This window comes from Sorex fumeus, unplaced genomic scaffold (genome assembly GCF_029834395.1).
Source record: "Sorex fumeus unplaced genomic scaffold, SorFum_2.1 ptg000020l, whole genome shotgun sequence".
NCBI lineage: Eukaryota > Metazoa > Chordata > Mammalia > Eulipotyphla > Soricidae > Sorex > Sorex fumeus.
In genome coordinates this window covers 6,642,701-6,661,167 of record NW_026606077.1, presented here as the reverse complement: position 1 = coordinate 6,661,167, position 18,467 = coordinate 6,642,701, and the positions used below count along the sequence as shown (strand labels likewise).

At 60.5% G+C, this 18,467-nt stretch overlaps 1 protein-coding gene across 1 annotated transcript in view; it reads right to left on the bottom strand.

Moving 5' to 3' along the window:
* UNC5B (unc-5 netrin receptor B) overlaps positions 1–17,788 on the bottom strand; it is a 63,208-nt gene extending 45,420 nt beyond the window's left edge. The window contains exon 1 of the mRNA XM_056113414.1: positions 17,630–17,788. Coding sequence (XP_055969389.1) covers positions 17,630–17,708 — 79 coding nt within the window. The 5' untranslated portion in view covers positions 17,709–17,788. The remainder of the gene's footprint in view (positions 1–17,629) is intronic.
* Between the last annotated feature and the right edge of the window lie 679 nt (positions 17,789–18,467).

The following is an 18,467-nucleotide window of genomic DNA, read 5'->3' as shown; positions in this document are numbered from 1 at the left end:
AGAGCCGCACCTCGGAATCGTCTGGGGTGCCTTATCCAAACGCAGGGCCCCCACGCTGCCCAAACCCGGGATCTCCAGGGCTGGTGGCAGGACATGGGTGCTTCAGGGGAAAACGTGGGAGGCTCGAACACAGGGCCCCAAAGACACATCCTGGGTGCACCTGCTCCCGAGGGCCACTCTGCACCCAGCACTGTCCTGGGCCTTGGGGATATGGTGGCCCTGCCCCCCTGAGCTGACGTGCCCAGTGGCTCAGTAAGAAGAGGGAAAGGAGCCAGACCCAGTTCAGGGGAGACTCAGGTTCACAGCAGTGGCCCAACCCGCAGGAGCAGAACCCCACTCTGCTGAACGTCCATTTCCTGGCCCGATGAGACAGAGACGGCTGCAAGAGGCCCGCGCTGCCCCACCCCCCCCCCCCGGCCGCTCCCTCTGGTGATCTTTTCGGCTGCTGGGACGCACAGCTGAAAGCTGTCTGGATGGGCCTCAGAAGGTTCTGCACGGGGCCAAAGAGAAAGACCAGCGGGGAGGTGCTTGTCTCGCACACGGCTGACCAGGTTCTATTCCCGCATCCCAATCGGTCCCCTGAGCACCACCGCCTGAGAGCAGAGCCAGGAGGAACCCCTAGCAATACTGGGTGTGACCCAAAACCCCAAAATCAAAATATAAAAAGGAAAGAATGAAAGAGAAACAAAGAAAAGAAAAGAAGGGAGAGAGGGAGGGAGGAAGGAAGGATGGATGGATCTGGCCCGGGCCATCACTGAATAGGTGGGGAAACTGAGGCTAAGGGCGGGCCTGCTTTGGCAGAGCCTCCTGCTCTGGAAGGGTTAAGTGGGGCTGCAGCCGCCCCTGGGAGTCTGCCTGACCACAGGCCCATGTCCACCCTGCCCCCTCTCCTGCCCCCAGCTGCCTGCGGCTCTCTCTGTAAACAACCTGTGTGTCCCAGCTCTGGACACTCCCTGGGAGCTTGGGGGGGGGGGGGTCCCTGTAATCTCTCCCAGGGTGCTGGGGCTCTTCCTCCCACACCCACAAACGCATCACAAGCCAGACAGAATGGTGCCAGATAAGGCCATGGAATTCAGAATTTAGTGGGATTTGGAATTTTCCTTATGGGAGGCTGCTCCCAGCTGTCCACGCAGGGAGAGCGTCCAAAAAGCACCCGGGTCAGAGGCCCAAGTTGGTGGGGGGCAGAGAGACGGTGGGGAGGGGTGGTCTCCGGACGTCCCTGTGCTGGAGAGGGGATCTGGGGCCCTGGCTTCTCTGCGCACCCACTAATGTGGCACCGGGCCCACGGGCTCAGCCTGACCCCCGCCACGTAGGAGGGCAAGGCGTTGGGACCACCCGCAGGGCCAGGAGCGCATGAGCCGCGTGATGTGCCCTGGCGCTAACGTGTCGGAGAACACCTAGAATCGTCTAGGATGCTCCCGGTTCTGAGACTTTCTCGGCCACAGCGGTGGGCGCTGGGTCACAGGGAAACTTCCGGATACAGGGAAACCAGGCACAACAAACAAAAGCCTGTCTGGAGACGCGGGAGCCCTTCTGGGCGGTGGAGGCCCCCGGGGTGGGGTGCTGGGAGCTGAGATCCACAGGGGAAGATGCTTTTGCAGGAACAGCTCCCAGCTGTGAGCAATGGTGCAGCTCCTGGATGTGGGGGCGGGGAGGGGGGAGGCGTTCTCATGCAACAGAAGGATGGGACACGGGGTCCCCACGGCCCCTTTATTTATCTACCATTGATTTATTTTGGTTTCGGGGCCAGATCCGGTGGTGCGCGAGGGTTACTCCTAGCTCTGTGCTGGGTCACTCCCTACGGTGCTTGGCAGGGTGAAGCCAGGCGCTTCTCGGGATCGATCTCAGGCCTCCCGCACGCGGAGCGCATGTTCGACCCATTGAGCCAAATCTCCAGCACCCCTGGTGCCCCCTTAAAGGGTGTGCCAGGAAGATGTGTTTCCTAAGAAGTTCAGAGGCCTCACCGGACTCCCCTAAAGCACCAACATCCTGGAAGATGTCCCGGAGAGGAAGAGCAGGCCAGAGAGATGGAGCTTCCCCAGACGCCTGGGATTTCTATTCAGCTGGCTCCTGGGGCAGTGATCAGGGTCCTGGGCTTGAGCAAATGCTCGGATCCAGCAGGCTGTGTCCAGGGGGCTGGAAGGCGGGGGTGGGGGAGGAGGGCAGGGTGGACTCAGGCTTCCAGCGCCTCCCTCCCCCGGGAGGCCAGACCCTCTGCTGGTCCTGCATTCCCCAACCCTGCAGCACAGGAGCCAGAGTGGGGAGGAGGATGCTGTCAGGAGGGAAATAAACGACTTATTGACTGCGAAGCAGAGTTCTCAGGGCTCAAATGGAGCATGACCTTCCGGCAATTATGCCCTCTGCAAGGACCAGCCAGGCCCCTCCCGCCCGGAGGTGGACGTCTGGCCCGCCCCTTCCCTTCAGGCCACGCCCCCGTCTGGGCCCTGGGAGGAAGGGCCAGCCTGGCAGGGCTCTGAGGGGCCCCTGGGGGACACAACCAGAGGCCCCAAACTTCTCTGGCTGGCCACGTCCTTACCGGACACACACAAAGTTCAGTCAGGACCCCCTGAAAACGTCTCCTTAAGTGGACAGACAGAGCACGGCGGGGGGTAGTGGTGCCCAGTGTGGAATCCCTGCACACAGCCCTCTCCTGAAACATCCTGGAAGGGAGGCCTGCTGCCCATCACGGAGGGCCTGCGGAGGAACACCCAGTGCCCCTTTGTCGAAACCCGAATCGCAAGGTGGTGGGGGGCTCCCGGTGCTGTGCGCTCATCACCAGCTCCTGGGAGACCGCAGGGCGGAGCTGATCCTGGGAGGAGCACTGAATCAGGAGTCTGAAGCTAGAATGAGGTCTGCCTAGGCTCGGATCTGTGGGTGACAGGTTGGGCGGGGGCTGCTTTGCTTCCCAGAACCCTGCTTCGCTCCTCAGCTAAGAGCTTTGGCCCGTCTCACAAGGACTCACAGTGCATGCAAACTGCCCCCCCTCCCCCCGCACTGCCCGCCCCAAGCCCAGAGCAGGTGCAGGCGCTCAGGGCCCATAACACAGCTGGGACGCGAGTGGGGTCGAGGTGGAGGGGACCTTCAAGGGGTCAAGAGGACAGGAGATAAAGCAAGCTAGACCAGAATCCTCTACAGCAATACAGGCTGCATGGGGTGGAGCTGGACGCGTGTATGAGATTGGCTGGATGTGTGTGGGGGATGGAGCTGTGTGTCTGTGTGTGTGTGTTGTGTGTGTGAGTGTATATAGGATGGAGCTGGATGTGTGTGGGGGATGGAGCTGTGTGTGTGTGTGTTGTGTGTGAGTGTATATAGGATGGAGCTGGATGTGTGTGTGGGATGGAGCTGTGTGTCTGTGTGTGTGTGTGTTGTGTGTGTGAGTGTATATAGGATGGAGCTGGATGTGTGTGGGGGATGGAGCTGTGTGTCTGTGTGTGTGTGTGTTGTGTGTGTGAGTGTATATAGGATGGAGCTGGATGTGTGTGGGGGATGGAGCTGTGTGTCTGTGTTGTGTGTGTGAGTGTATATAGGATGGAGCTGGATGTGTGTGTGGGATGGAGCTGTGTGTCTGTGTGTGTGTGTTGTGTGTGAGTGTATATAGGATGGAGCTGGATGTGTGTGGGGGATGGAGCTGTGTGTCTGTGTGTGTGTGTGTTGTGTGTGTGAGTGTATATAGGATGGAGCTGGATGTGTGTGTGGGATGGAGCTGTGTGTCTGTGTGTGTGTGTTGTGTGTGAGTGTATATAGGATGGAGCAGGATGTGTGTGGGGGATGGAGCTGTGTGTCTGTGTGTGTGTGTGTTGTGTGTGTGAGTGTATATAGGATGGAGCTGGATGTGTGTGGGGGATGGAGCTGTGTGTCTGTGTGTGTGTGTGTTGTGTGTGTGAGTGTATATAGGATGGAGCTGGATGTGTGTGTGGGATGGAGCTGTGTGTCTGTGTGTGTGTGTGGGGTGTGGCTGGATATGAGTACGGGATGGAGCTGGGTGTGTGTGTGTGTGTGTGTGTGTGTGTGTGTGTGTGTGTGTGAGACGGAGCTAGACGTGCACATTCACAGGATCTGGAGCCAAGGTTTCCCCGAGGACCCAGAGTAACATGAGACGTAGGTAAGGAACAAGGAACACCACCTCTCACTGCACAAGCCACACAGGGACCCACACACACATATGCACACATACAGATATGCACAGGTGCGCACCTGAACACAGGAACCAGCCGGGACGCTGGTCCCACCTCCTCTCCCAGGCCGACCCAGGAGAGGAAAGCTTGTTGCAGACAGCTGCGTGGAACCCAGCATCCGTGAAGCCAGCACCCGGAGAGCCGCCCTCTTCCTCGTCCCTGGAGGCGGCACAGGGAGGCGCCCCACCCCCCCACCCCACCCCACACTCCGGAAGGGTTCAGCCTTGTCTCCACGCAGAGTTCGGAGGAAGCCAGAGATACCGTCTCAGTCTCCAAACTTCCTGGGAAAATCCTGGTTAGGTGATTTCCCAGTGTGCAGGGGCAAACCAAGCCGGCAGGGCCCCTGGGACACACGGCTGGATGCAGATGAAGGAGGGCTCCCGGCCTGGCCGGCCCGTCTCGCACCCAGCCTCACAGGAAAGTCAGCTCTTCGCACATGCCGCTCGGTACTCCGCCCCTTCTCCTTGCCGTTACATCTGGGGCTCTGCCAGAACACCTCTTGGACACAACCACCTTTGTTTTTCGTTTTTGGGCCAACGGTGCTCAGGCTTACTCCCGGTGGGGCTCGGGGGACCAGATGTGGCGCCAGGAGACGTGTGCAAGTCCCTTAACCCTTCTCACTATTTAACACTCTCTCTCTCTGTCCCCACCTTCCAGTCAGTTTCACAGGGACCACCCTCCGCAGAACTCGGGGAGCCCGGCCCAGGGCTGCAGGGCCCAGAGGTGCCCAGGACCACCAGCATGGCACAGAGGAGGACTGTGTGTGTGCTGGGGAGCGATCCCTGGCACCTGCCAGCCCTGGGCTCTGCCACGGAATCATCTCCCTGACCCAGAAAGATGCATCTAGGGAAGAGCAACAGAAGTGGGTCTGTTGGGACCAAGGGATGCAAAGGTACTTTTGTTAAGTATTGTCAAAATTTCTGTCCCAAGGGTTTTTTCTACTTCCCTCTGCTCCATCTGAAAGTGCCCTGCACCCCCCACCCCCACCCCAGAGCAGTACCTGCAGGACTAATTACTCAGTCTTACCAAAGAAAGTGGTACCTCTGAGTTGTTTGGGTTTCACTGTTCTGTTCCTGAGTGAGTTTTAACATTATTGGGGGGGGGGGGGGGGTGTTGAGGATGCAGCCCAAAATACCTGGGGCCACACCTGGCAGTGAGTGCTCAGGGATCACTCCTGGCAGTGGTCAGAAAACCACAGGGGTCGCCGGGGATTGAACCCAGGTCAGCTGCGTGCAAAGCCAATGACCTAACTGCTGGACTATTGCTCTGGCCCTGAAATTTCAACATTGCTGTAGGTTTGAGGGTCACTGCTATGTCATTTTGTAAATTGGCTCTTCATATTGTTTATTTACTTCCAATTTTTATTTAATTTTTTTTTATTTGGGGCCACAATGGGCTGTACTCAGGGCTTATTCAAGGCTCTGTGCTCAGAGGTCACTCCTGGCAGATTTCAGGGGGCCATGTCCAGTGCTAGGGTGGGTCACATGCAAGGCAAGTGCCTTGGGTCTCCCATTTGTGTTTTTCCACTCAGTTTTGGACACAGTCTTATTGAAGTGCTATTGTTTTACGGTACTATATAATTTCAGGGCTGGAGCGATAGCACAGCGGGTAGGGCGTTCGCCTTACAAGCGGCCAACATGGCCAACCCGAGTTCGATTCCTCCGCCCCTCTCGGAGAGCCCGGCAAGCTACCGAGAGTATTTGATATGCCAGACACAGTAACAACAAAGTCTCCAATGGAGACGTTACTGGGCCCGCTCGAGCAAATCGACGATCAACGGGAGGGCCTTTACCTTTACCTTTTTATAATTTCAGAAGTCCAGTTTCACATGTCCACATCTGTGAAGACTGTTCATATCTTTCTCCCACTTTTAAAAAATTAGGGGGTTTTAGTTCTTGGGTCCTTCAATATTTTAAGACGCTTCGTGTGTATTTGGGACATTAGTTCTTGTCGTTGATTAACACTTTCTCCCAGCTGGCCAAATCATTTGTCTTTTGACTTGCAGTAGAGTGCCTTAAATCTGTCTATGAAAAATTTTAAAAGAACATCAATTCGGGGGGCAGTCTGAGAGTAAAGCGGGGGACAGGAGCTTGTATTGCAAGCGAGATTTTTGGTTCAAGTCCCGCCGCCACATATCGTCCCCTGAGCACTGCCAAGGTCACTCCTGAGCACAGAGTTCGTATCAGTCCAGGAGCAACAACAGTTACGTCACCCCCACACCCCCAAAACGGCGAACTGAAAAATGTTTACGGCCTCTGTATTCTGAGCAGCCTTGCCCTGCCCCAATGTTAAAGAAGCATCTATTTATTTTTCATCTAGTGCTCAAGTCCTACGGCTGTTTACCTTTAGATTCCTAATTCGTTTCGTAGTTTTGGGTATGGTGTGAAATATGAACCGCATTTTGTCTTTTTCCAAAGACCTGGCCACTTATGGAAAAAGTCTGTCCTCATAAGCAGCCCTGAGTTCAACCCCTGGCACCACCAAGATGAAACTGTATCTACCCACCGATTCAAGACAACCCCTTTGTCACACACACACACACACACACACACACACACACACACACACACACACACACACACACCCCTATTCTCGGCTGCCCTGGGGCTGAATTCTGGACTTGACTTCTATCTAACCGGTCTCTTGACTGGCTCGTGGATGCTGTTTCAGTTACGGAGGCAGGAGAGAGTGTTTTGTAACTGGTCGGGATGGGATCACTTTACTTCTTTATTCACTCTCTGAGTTCTCCTGTTTAATCACATTGGCGAGCACTTCAGCCAAGTGTTGGAAAGGGAAGGGGAAACTCCATGCTCTAGTCCTGCCCTTCATGGAAATCTCATTAGGAGCTCCCCTCAGATAAGATAATGGCTTTAGGACAAGGATACAGATTATGCTTGAAAAAAAAAATTGATTTATCATTGGTCTACAGCACTCCAGGAGTTCACTCGGGGTTCAGTTCAGCACTTTTTAAGGACACAGGATTCACCCTGGGTAATGCCAACGTTCCAGATCCCTCCCAGCACCCCAAAAGGCCTTCACACACTGCCCCCCATCCCGCCGGAAAGTCTGGAAGGCAGTTACGCTGCTTTAGGGCCAGTTCATTTGCTTCGCCTCTTTTTCTATTTCTCCTAAGAGTGGGCTCTCAGGTCTTTCTTTTTTATTTCCCTCGGCACAATCGCCTCCGGTCCCATCCATTCCACCCCCCCCAGGCACGGTTTCATCTTCTTTAATGGCAGAGCGGAAGGTCATTGAGACCTTCGCCACGGCTGCTCCCGTTGTGGACTTGGGGGGTGAGCTCACATTTTGGCTACTGTGAGGGACGCTAGTATGAACACGGAGGTGGGCACGCCTCTTCAAATCAGTATGTTCCATCTCTTCTGGAGCGAACAGCCTAGGAGGGGGACCACGGGGCCGAATGGCTTTTCCATTTTTATCTCTTTTTTTCCATTTTTATCTTTTTTAAAGGGATCTTCAGAGCATTTTCCAACAAGGCTGTAGGAACTTATAGTCTTACCAATCATGTACAGGGTACAGCTTTTTTAATCATCCTATAAAGCATCCCTTTATTCCTTGAGAGTTTAAACCACGAAGAGGCAGTGAATTTCAGTTTTCAGCACACAGAGGAAAATCTCATGATTTGGTTTCCTCAGAGTCATTCATACGGTGAAAGATGATAATCTGGTTATCCATTATTAAATTCTGTTAAAGACCTTAAAAATTTAAAATGCCGTCAGCTGACGATAAATCAATCAATTATGGAAATAAAATGCATTACAATTAGTTAAAGCATCATTATCTATTAATTTCTTAGTACGAATGGATCCGTTTTGAACCAACCTTGCATTCCTAGAATAAACCCGATTTGGTCTTTATATTACTGTTTTGTTTGAAACGAGGTTGGGTGTGGACGGTGACAACTACCATTTCTTAAATGCCTCCTCTGCCTTCCGCACACATCATTCCCGGGCTCAGTCCCCGGGAGCGCTGTTTGAAGCGGCCGGGAGTACCCCCATGGCTCGGAGGAGAAAATCAAGCCTGGGATGAAGGAGCCAGGCCAGCAGCACATGCTAGCTTGGAATTTGGCACCGGGCGAATGCAAAGGCCTCAGCTGACGTGGGCAGTATCATTTGGCTGCTACCTAGTTATTAAAAACGTTTCCTATGATAAGATGTTGGAAAGGGGATGTCTCCAGTTCCTGGGGGAGGCTTGGGAGGGGGGCACTGTTGGCTTCTCCTTCCAGATTTAGAGCTGAGCCTCCCGCTGGAGCAGGGATGGAGAGGGAGGGTCCCTATCCTCAGGCAACGTGTGTGCCCCAGGAGACAAACACCCTAGAGTCTGGGGGGGGGGGGGGGTCTCCAGCTTCCGCCAGCTGTCTTGGCATTTGCATCTCAGGACCGAAGTCTGGTCCAGGATGCAGGGAGCGAAGCTCAGAGGAGAAAGGCAAAAACGCTGCCTCCGTCCACTCCCTGCTGGTCCTGCCTGCCCTGGGCTCAGAACAGCCGCCGGCCACGGGATTATGTAACTTCTGGCGGGCGCGGCAGATGGTGTGCCAGCTTGCACGCGTCAACCGGGCACCGACACTAACCCTCCCTGACGTGGCACCCTGGCCACTTCGGCTCTGGGCTGGGGAGCGGGGAGCGGGAGAGGAAATGACCCAAACCCTGGTCATGCCAGTCCCGGAGGTCAGCAGTCATGGCCAGCGGGGCCCTGCCCAGTGGAGGCCCCTTGGAGAAACAGGACCATAGACGTATGCCCTGGGCCACACCGTTCCTGGGGCAACAGACCCCTCTCCGAACACAGGTGCCCCTGGGGATTGGAGACAGTTTCTAAGGCACCTCTCTGGGTGTTTCCTTCCGGAGGCTTCCATCCCCTCGGGGCCTACCTGGCACCTGGCCTCAGAGCTGAAGCTTCTAGACTCCCAGTCCAGTGCTCTCTCCAAATGTGTACAGAACTGGGGCCCCTCAGGTGGGTCACTGAGTCACTATCCTGGCCATCAGGAGGGCCAAGACAGAGCACGAGAAGGAAGGAAAGAAGGAGCAGGGGGTTTCCCGCCAGTTTCTCTCAGCAGAAAGAGGGCCTGCCCTGCACTGCCCTGCCCTGCCCCTGTGACTGCCCGCCGAGACCCGTTTTGCACGGAGGGGGATGTAGGCTCAGGGAATCACCATGAGTGACAGAGGCGGGACCTGGGCCCAGTTTTCCCAAATCCAGAGTGGACCCACGGCATTTGCAGAGGAGGGTTCTGAGGGCGGAGACGGAAGGAGACGGGCCTCGGTGAGCTGCGGGGCGGCGATTACACGCACAGCTTAGCACGCCCAGCTGGGCTCTTTCCTCTGCTGCTGCTGGTGTTGTTGTTGTTGTTTGTGGTGGTGGTGGTGTTGATGGTGGTGTATGTATATATGTGTGTCTGTGTGCATCTGTGTGTTTGTGTATGTGTCTGTGTGTGTCTGTGTGCATCTGTGTGCATCTGTGTGCCTGTGTGCGTCTGTGTGCCTGTGTATCTGTTGTGCGTCTGTATGTGTATCTGCGTTTGTGGTCCGTGTATGTGTCTGTGTCTATGTCTGTGCGTTTCTGTGTGTGTGTGTCTGTGTATCTGTGTTTGTGGTCCGTGTATGTGTCTGTGTGTCTCTATGTGTGTGTCTGTGTGTCTCTCTGTGTGTCTGTGTGTCTCTCTGTGTGTCTGTGTATCTGTGTTTGTGGTCCGTGTATGTGTGTGTCTGTGTGACTCTATGTGTGTGTCTGTGTGTGTGCCTCTGTGTATCTGTGTTTGTGTGTGCATACGCGCACACACAGCAGAATGAGCCAGCAGGCAAACTCGGGTCCCATCAAATTTGCGGCAGTGGTTCACTGACCCGCAGCCCTGAGCTCCAGGAATAACTTCCAGGCCAGCAGGTGCCCAGCTGTGAGTGCGTAGCTACGCCAGGTCTCCTGCTGCCTCAGCCAAGGGCCTGGGGGGGCGGGATCTCCCAGGGGTGCTCCCTGAATACTAGCACTGGACCTGGCTCTAGGGAGAGCCTGGCAGTAGCAACGGCTCCCCGCACCCGGCACAGCGCCTGCCAAGAAGCGGTGGTGGCTGCAGAGGCGTCCCGAGTCAGCCATGCTTCCCGGGGGCAATGGGGACTTGGTGAGCCAGCAAGGTGGCCGGGCACCATCAACGGGCCTGGACCTCCGAGGAGGAGACGCCTTCTGGAAGGGCAGAGAAGCGCCCAGTTTTCCAGCTCGGGGGACGGACCCATGGCAAGGCGAGAACGCTCCACTGCAGCCCTGGCACCTGGTTCTTCCTGGCAGCCCTGGACCGTGTGAATGTGCCCTGTCCTGTCCAGGGGGGGCAGGAAGGACAGACTCCCTAGCAGACTCAGCCCTGGCGCTGACCCAGCAGGCCGGACAGTGAGCAAAGGCAGCGACCAGGAGCCTGGAGGCAGAGGCTCTCCTCGTCCTCTGCTGTCTCCCCCTCCAGCAAATGCAAAACTACTGCGGGAAGAACCACAGCCTTGACCCGGGTGCGGAGGGAGGCCTGGCTGGTCACTCGGCCCACGTGCTCAGGGGGCACCGCTCTGGGCCAGGCACTGTCACATGCACCCGGGACCAAGTCGGCCCCATCAGCGCCCCCCGCCCCCACCAGCGGCATCCCCTCACCTACTGCCCCACCCCGCCCTGCCCAGCCCCTGGGCCTCTTACTGTCCGGTTGTGTCACAGAAGGGGCCCAAGATGCGGTGGGGGAGGAGCTGGACAAACTTTCCTGGAATCCTGACTCCACTCCCCCGAAGTCTGCCTGCGGGAGGTGCTCGCGGCGCCTCTGATCGCATTACAGGCTGCTCTGCTCCGGCTGTCTCCTGCCCCGTGATGCCTCAGACGCCCCTGGGGGCCAGGCAGGCTCCGGGGTGATCTCGGCAGAGGATGTTCCCTCTGGATCAGGGGGCCATCAACAGACAGGACAGCAGGGCGGGCAGCCCCCCCCCCCCCTTGTCCGCGATTCACCAGGAAGCCAGAACTGGAGAGACAAGAGGCAGTGCGCGAAGGGAAACTGAGGCAGTATCTGCCCTGCCCAAGTCCTCACTCTCACAGAGGAAGCAAACGCCCCGCCCCCCACCCAGGTCCAGGGAGGAGGGGGTCCCTGGCCACACATGCACGTGTCACTTCCAACTCCTTTTCATTCCAGTCTCTGCTCTGCCCCACCCCCCCCCCCCCCCCACCGGCCCCAGAAATCTGACTTTGCCAGCTAATCAGCTACCAATCGGGCTGAATTCAGAATTTAGTTTCAGGGCGGACGTGCCGACCACTGACACAACACTCCCCTCTGGACTGCCTTCTCCGCCTACCCCAAGTGCTCTTTCTTCAAAAGGCCAGTCAAGTACCACCCTCCCTCCTCCAGGAAGCCTTCCCTGACCAGCCGCACAGACTCATAGGTACCTTCTCTCGATGGCTGCAGCAATATGGGGCAGCACTGCCCTGTACCAACGACAAAAACGGTTCCTCGAGGAACCGGAGGACACACAAGGCAGAAAAGGGCCACAGAAAGAAGGAACGAGGACGAACGACGCTCAGACAAGGCAGGCCACTTGTTCTAGGGCGCTCAGCACTACCGGAGCGTGGAGACAAGCAGAGCTATGGCGTGACCTGCCCGCCGAGGAAAACATCCCACGGCGTGGCTCCCCCACGGATGGGGGTCTCCTCACACCCAGCTGCCCCAGCACCACGCACCCGACCCCCAGCACAGGGCCTGCCACACGCAGGAGGAACAACAAGTGTGCGTGCACCCCCGGGCTGGGCACGCACCCCCTCCGCCCTGGGAGGGGACCAGCTTCCTGGGCACCCAAGACCAGCCATCCTGGGCCCTGGGGGGCAGAGAGACACCTGCATGCCCGGGTCTGGGCTCCCTGGTCGGGTGGCAGGGTGGAGAGCGCAGGTGCCCCCTCCACCTCGTGGGGTCTCTCTCTCTCTCTCTCTCCCTCTCCCCCCAACCCTGGACTCTCCAGCGGGGTCCTTCTCCTCCTCCAAGGCCCTCCCTGGGGTCCGAGCTCTGGGGTCTGAGATGGGGCAGGCTCTGGAGCAGGTGGCCCGAGGTCTCGAGAGTGACTGACGCCTCCAGAGGCCCGGGGCCGTGCGCGACTCACAAGGGCGGCGGGTCATGTGTCGACTTTCCGGGGGGCCCCTGGGAGAGCGCACAGCTCCTGCCCCAGCTGCTGGGGCCTCTTCAGAATCACCCACTCCTCAGACGCCCACCCTTCCCCACCCCAATGTGACCGATCCTCGGGGAAAAGCCACAAGGCCAAAGGGCGGACGGCAAGAACTGTCCCAGCTCCCGGGGCCTGGTAGCCGGTTCTCCTGCCCTGAGCGGTCCACAGTGCTCCCTGCTCGCTTCCCGAGTGAGTGCCCCACCCCCCAGAAGTGCCGTCTGCCACTGTCAGGGCGAGGTTCTCTCCCCACTCTACAGATGAGGAGACTGAGGCACAGTGAGAGCAGCCGTGGGAGGCCCCCGGGGACTGTACCTGCAGCCTCCATGCCACCGAGGAGCTCTGGGACCAGCTTTGGTGAGGAGAGCAAGCAGAGGGCAAAGGCGCGTCCCTGGGGATGGTGGGGGGAGGGGGAGGGAGTGTGGCTACCTGTGTCCCACCCTCAGAGCCCCCCACCCTTCAGAACCCCCAGGTCCCACTCATGGGAGCTGCAGAGGCCCAGAGAAAGACACGGTCGACAGTGGGGGGGGGGCACCACCCACTCCAGTCCCTCCTGCTCCCCGCTAGCTAGCTCCAGGGGTCCCCTGGGCCTGGGAGGCAGGAGCAGAAGTGGGTCCCGCATCAAGCCCACCCACTGGAGCCCAGAGATATTCAGCTCTGGGACTGGACCCGGACAAGCACCAGGCCGCCTCCTCCTGGCAGCCCCCGACAACAGCCCTCTGCACCCCTCCGATCAATCCCCACGGCCCCACCTGGGTCAAAGGGAAGTTCCCTTCAGGAAGGGGCCCAGCAGGGCCTGGGGCCACAGCAGAATACACCAGCTGGAGCCTCAGTCTCCCCACCTGCATCCAACACCACAGCCACTACACCCATGGACCCCACGTGCACCCAAACGCACCCCGGCCATCTGCCTCCTGCAGTTCCCACGACTAAACCTCCCGCCCCCCTTCATCCCCTTCTCTGCAGAGAACCTGCACCCCCCCCCACTCATGCAGCACCCCACCTCCCACTGCAGTCACCTCCACCCACCTCCTTCCCCGCCCCTCCCCCCCACTCACACCCACAGCCTCGCCTTCCTCGGAGAGAAGCGGGGAAGTTGCGAGGTGCCGAGGGACCTCCCGTGCTGGAGGTGAGAAGAGGGAGGCGGGGCCGCTCCCACACGCTCACCGAGCTCTGCAGGGGAGGGGCGTGGCGGGGGAGGGGGGCAGGCAGAGGCCAGAGCGGCCCCAGGTAAGCCGCATCTGCCCAGCGCCCAGTTAGATGCTAATCAGGCCGCTTTGTCCGCGGGGGAACAAAGGGAGGGCCGGGCAGCTCTCTCTGAGCCCGCGAGTGCTTCCAAGGCTTTCGGGGTGCCCCCACCCCCAGCCTCGCCTCGGTGCGCCAGGACCTGTGGCTTGGCCTCCTTGGGCGGGCAGGGAGCGCCCACAGTTCCAAGGCAGCTGGCCGGCCTGCCCAACTCGGATCGGGAGCAGAGGCCACTCCTGGGGGCCAGGGCATCCCCCCAAAACGTGGAGGAAGGGCTCACCCAGAACGAGCAGGGTGGGGTGAACCGCCCCTGGCTTTGCCCCAGGCCCCCCAGCTGCGGTGCCAGGAGGAGTTTCGAGGGGCCATGAGCAGAAGCCCCAGACCAACTTAATACCCAACAATTTAAAAGGGGGAGCAGAGCGCTGGAAGCCTTAAACCCCCCAGACACTGTCCTTCCTTGGATTATTCTGATTGCTGGATACAGATTTTTTTTTTGAGAGAGGAGAGAGAGAGAGAGACAGAGAGAGAGAGAGAGAGAAAGAGGGAGAGTGGGAGAGAGAGACAGAGACAGAGACAGGGAGAGAGGGAGGGAGGAGGAGAGGGAGGGAGACAGAGACAGAGAGAGGAAGAGAGAGAGGGAGGGAGAAAGAGAGAGAGAGAGGGAGGGAGAGGGAGGGAGGAAGAGAAGGAGGGAGACAGAGACAGAGAGAGGGAGAGAGAGGCAGGGAACGCGCGCGGATTCCTGACTCCATCCCTGGAAACTGGAGGCCAGGACGGCAGCAGCCCCAGCCGTCTGGGCTCGCCCGCGCCCGTGTCTCTCTTCCCAGCCCCAGCCCCAGCCCCGCAGGCCACCCTTTCCTACGGGGGCTGGTGGGTCCGGGCTCTCCCTCCCACCCTGCCCTCAGCTGTGAGGGGCTCACTTCAGCCACAGGCCCCAGGGAGGCCACTCTGGCTTTGTTTCGGGGCCACACCCAGCCTCAAGGGTTCCTCCTGCTCTGCACTCAGGAATTACTTCTGCCGGCTCAGGGGACCACCTGGGAGTGCAAGGATTGACCTGGGTGTGCCGCGCAGCGCAAGGCCAGTCTCTGTCCACTGTCAGCCTCTCCCTCACAGTGCTCCTCCTCTTCCACCTGCAGGGCCCTGGGTGTGAGGCAGGAACAGGTCACGTACCCCGAGTTCAGGAGGAACTCAACAGGTGAGTGGGCAGGAGCCGGGCTCCCATACTTCAAAATTAAACATAAAAGTCAATCCCCCCACCCCAGCCCCAACTATGCAAATGGGCGCAGGGCTGTGAGCTCCATGGGAGCAGGGAAGTCTCTGGGCTGAGCCCACGAGGGGGCACAGCCGGTCCCCGGGACACAGCCCTGGTCTCTGGCCCTGCCCTGCGCCACTCACCCCACTTCCCCCCGAGACTGGGACAAGTCCCAGCTCCGTCTGGAGGCCAAACCAAGCTCATGTCCAGCTGCCGGCCGGTGCCCTGGCCTGCCGTCCCAGGCCCGGCTGGTCCGCTTCTAGCCCGGAGGGAGGGAAGGGCCGGACTGCGGTCTGCAGGCCTGAGTTCAAACCCTGGTTCTGTCCCCCAGTCCCAGAAGAACCTCTTCCGGCAAGCCAGGGCCTGTCCCAAAGCATCGGCAGTTCAATAAGTGGGTTGGGAAAGTGGGGAATTGTTTTGTCCTCCAGAATTCCCAGTGTGGAGAGGCGGGAGGGGAGAGATTCCAGAAGAAATTCCTGCCCTGCAGTGGTACTTGTACTTTAATGAGAAAGTCCATTAAGACACTCTTGATTTTTCCATTTGTTTAAGTGAGATAGGCGTTCGCTACAGTACAGAGGGAGAGAAGCACGGACCCTTTCCACACACACACACACACACACACACACACACACACACACTCCAGAGACAGAGGAAAAAAACACCATCTTAATTGTGCCTTGAAAAGATCTGTCATCAGGACCCCTTGGTTCCCTCTCCAGTGTCCCACCCAGCGGCCAGGGCAAAGCTCGTTAAAAACTCCAGGAAGAACCCCCGGCTTTGCAAAGTGGCCTCTTGGGGTCAGGCGCCCGCGGACAGCTTTCCCAAAGGACCTGAGCAGCTCTGCCTCTGATTCCTCTACCCTCAAACTTCAGGGCCCCCCAAAGAGAAATCGAGGTGCTGTAACAGAGTGCATCCCTATGTTCACTGGCGATGGGAGTTGGGGAGAGAGGACAGAGGGGGGAGGGACAGGAGAGCTAGGACGCCCCCACCCCCAAAGGCCCCTCTCTGTGAAGAGAACAGGGTTCGGTTTTCTTGCCAAGCCTTGGCTCATGTTGGGGGCGGAGGCGGGGAGGGACACAGGGACAGGAGGAGGCCCAGGAGGCGTCTGGCCTGGCCCAAATCGATCTGCCCCCCACAACCTGAGGTTGGGCGGCAAGTGACCGCTCCGGCCTCACTTTTCCCCATCAGAGAAACGGTCTCAGGAAGGGCTCCGGGGAAAGACCCGAAGAGCGAGGTTCTGGAAGGTGCTCTGCCAGCGCCGCCCGCCCGGCAGCAAAAGGGCTGTGTGGGAGGCTGGGCCGAGGCCTCCCTCCCTCCAGAAGGCTGGTTTCCAGGGCCGCACATCCTGCGCAGAGGGACGGCTGCCTGCCGGCGGACCCCACCTTGGCCCCTCTCCAGGCTGGTGGGCTGGCTGCCCCTGCAGCGCTAAGTAATGAGAACAATTCCAACACGGGCTCTGCTCGCTGGTGAGAAATCAAAGCCGGGTATTAGAGGACATTTCTGGCTGGGCACCATTCGGGCCCAAATCCATCAAAACCCTGGGCCCGAGGAGGCCTTTTTCCTGGGGAAGGTGGGGGCTGGCGGCTTTGTTAGAGCAGCAGGGCAGGCCACCCCCAGAACTGCCTCGCAAGCTCCAGGGAAGGACGGAGGCCAGGCCGGCTGTCTGGTCTTTCTCCTGCCTGGGGGAGTGGGGGGCTTCCTCCTGGGGGGGTGGGGGTGGGCTTCCACCCCAAGTTTCAGCCTTGCCCCTCCATAAACGGCTTCTCAAGCCCCACCGCTGCCCAAGGGCCATTTATAGAGATTTCACCCTACCCTTCAATCACCCCCCCCCAAAGAAAACACCCTCAAAGCAGAAACCAGCACCCCAGCCGGCACCTCCCACGTCCAGCAGCCAGTAAAACAAGGCTGGCCATTCAGCAGCGGCCCCTCTCCCATCATTACCGTCCAACTTCAAAACACCGCTTTAAATACCAGAGTCTGCCCAAATCATAATTAACCTGGATCAAATGATTGAGTGTCGTAACTTTACAACACTGGGCTGGAGGGGGAGGAAAAAAAAAGTGGGGGCTGCGCTTGACTCGGTGGAGGTGGGGGGGGGGGCGTGGGAATCATCCTTTCCAGGAGGCGATCTGGGGTGGGGACGGGGGCGAACTGTCAGGTGTGCGGCGGAAAGCGGGTGGGGAGGGCTGCGTCATTGCCCCCAGCCCCCAATTTTCCCCGCCAGTCTCCCCGGTGCCCCGGGCCCCGGCGGAGATGCCCCAGCCCGGCCCGGCCGAGCCCCGCGGTCCGCGGCGCCGCGCGCGGGTGGGCGCACGGGCTCGCGGGGACCGGCCGGGCGCGCCGGGGACCCCTGCACGGGGCGCGGGGAGCCGGGGAGCCGGGGAGCCGCGGCCGGGCGGGCGCCCCCCGGCAGCGCCCTGACCCATTGAGAAAGAAAACTCTGGGACCCGGCGCGGGACCCACCCGCGCGCGCACCGCGCTCGGCCCCGCCACGCGCGCGGGGGACACCCGCGGCCCCTCCGTCCCCCCGCCAGACCCGCGACGGGCCCGGAGGCCGGAGCCGGCGACGGGCCCCCGGCGCCCGCCCGCGCCCCGGCCCGCCCCGGAGCCCCCGTGGGCGCGGGCGCGCGGCGCCGGGAAGTTGCGCGCGGGGCGCGGGGCGCGGGGCGCGGGGCGCGGGGCGCGGGGCGCGGGGCGCGGGGCGCGGGGCCGGGTCCGCGCGCGGGTGCGTGTGCGTGTCCGGAACGGGCTCCCCGCGCCCCTGCCGCCGCCGCCGCGGCTCCTACCTGCGCGGCTCGGCGTCGCGTCCCAGCACAGCAGCATCGCCAGCAGCAGCGCGCGCGGCGCTCCGCCCGGGGCCCGCATGCTCCCGCCGCCCGGCTCGGGCGCGCCTCCCCCGGGGCTCGGCGCCTGGCCCCAGCCCCGCCGCCGCCGCCGCCGCCTGCGCCGCCGCCGCCTCGCCGTCCTCCCGGGCGCCCGGCCGCGCCGGCCCTCGCCCTCGCCGAGTCGCGGCGGCCGCAGCCGGCTGCGCTCGGCGCCCGCCGTCCGAGCCCGCGCGCCCGCTGCGCCCCGGCGCCCGCTCCGCGCCGAGCCGCGCCGCCAGCCACAATGCCCAGCGCCGCAGCCGCGCGCCCGCCCGAGCCGGCCGGGGCCGGGGGGCGGGGCCGCGGGGCCGGGGCGGGGCCGGGGCGGGGCCTCGGGCCGGCCGGGGCGGGGCAGGGCCGGGGCGGGGGCGGGGCCTGCAGAGCGGGGCGGGGCCGGGGCGGGGCGACGGCCCACGGGGCGGGGCCTCGCGGGAGGGGGCGGGGCCGCACGGGGCACCGCTCCGGCCGTAGGCGGGGGGATCGGACATCCCGACTTTGGGACCCTCGGGGTGGGGCGGGGCGCGGGTGCCCCTCCAGACGTCCAACCTGGCACGTTGGAAAACCTGGCTGCTGAGTGTCAGCTGCACGCGGAACCTGCTCCGTTTGCGTGTGCGTGTGTCCGAAACGCGAGGAAGTTGACCTTGGCTCTCTGCTTTGGTCCTGTCTGCGTGCCCCTTTGGATGCCCTTTGGCTCCCTGGCCCCAGACAGGTCCCTCTGCCTCCTTCCTGCACGTGGGAAGCCGTTCTCGAAAGTCTGCCC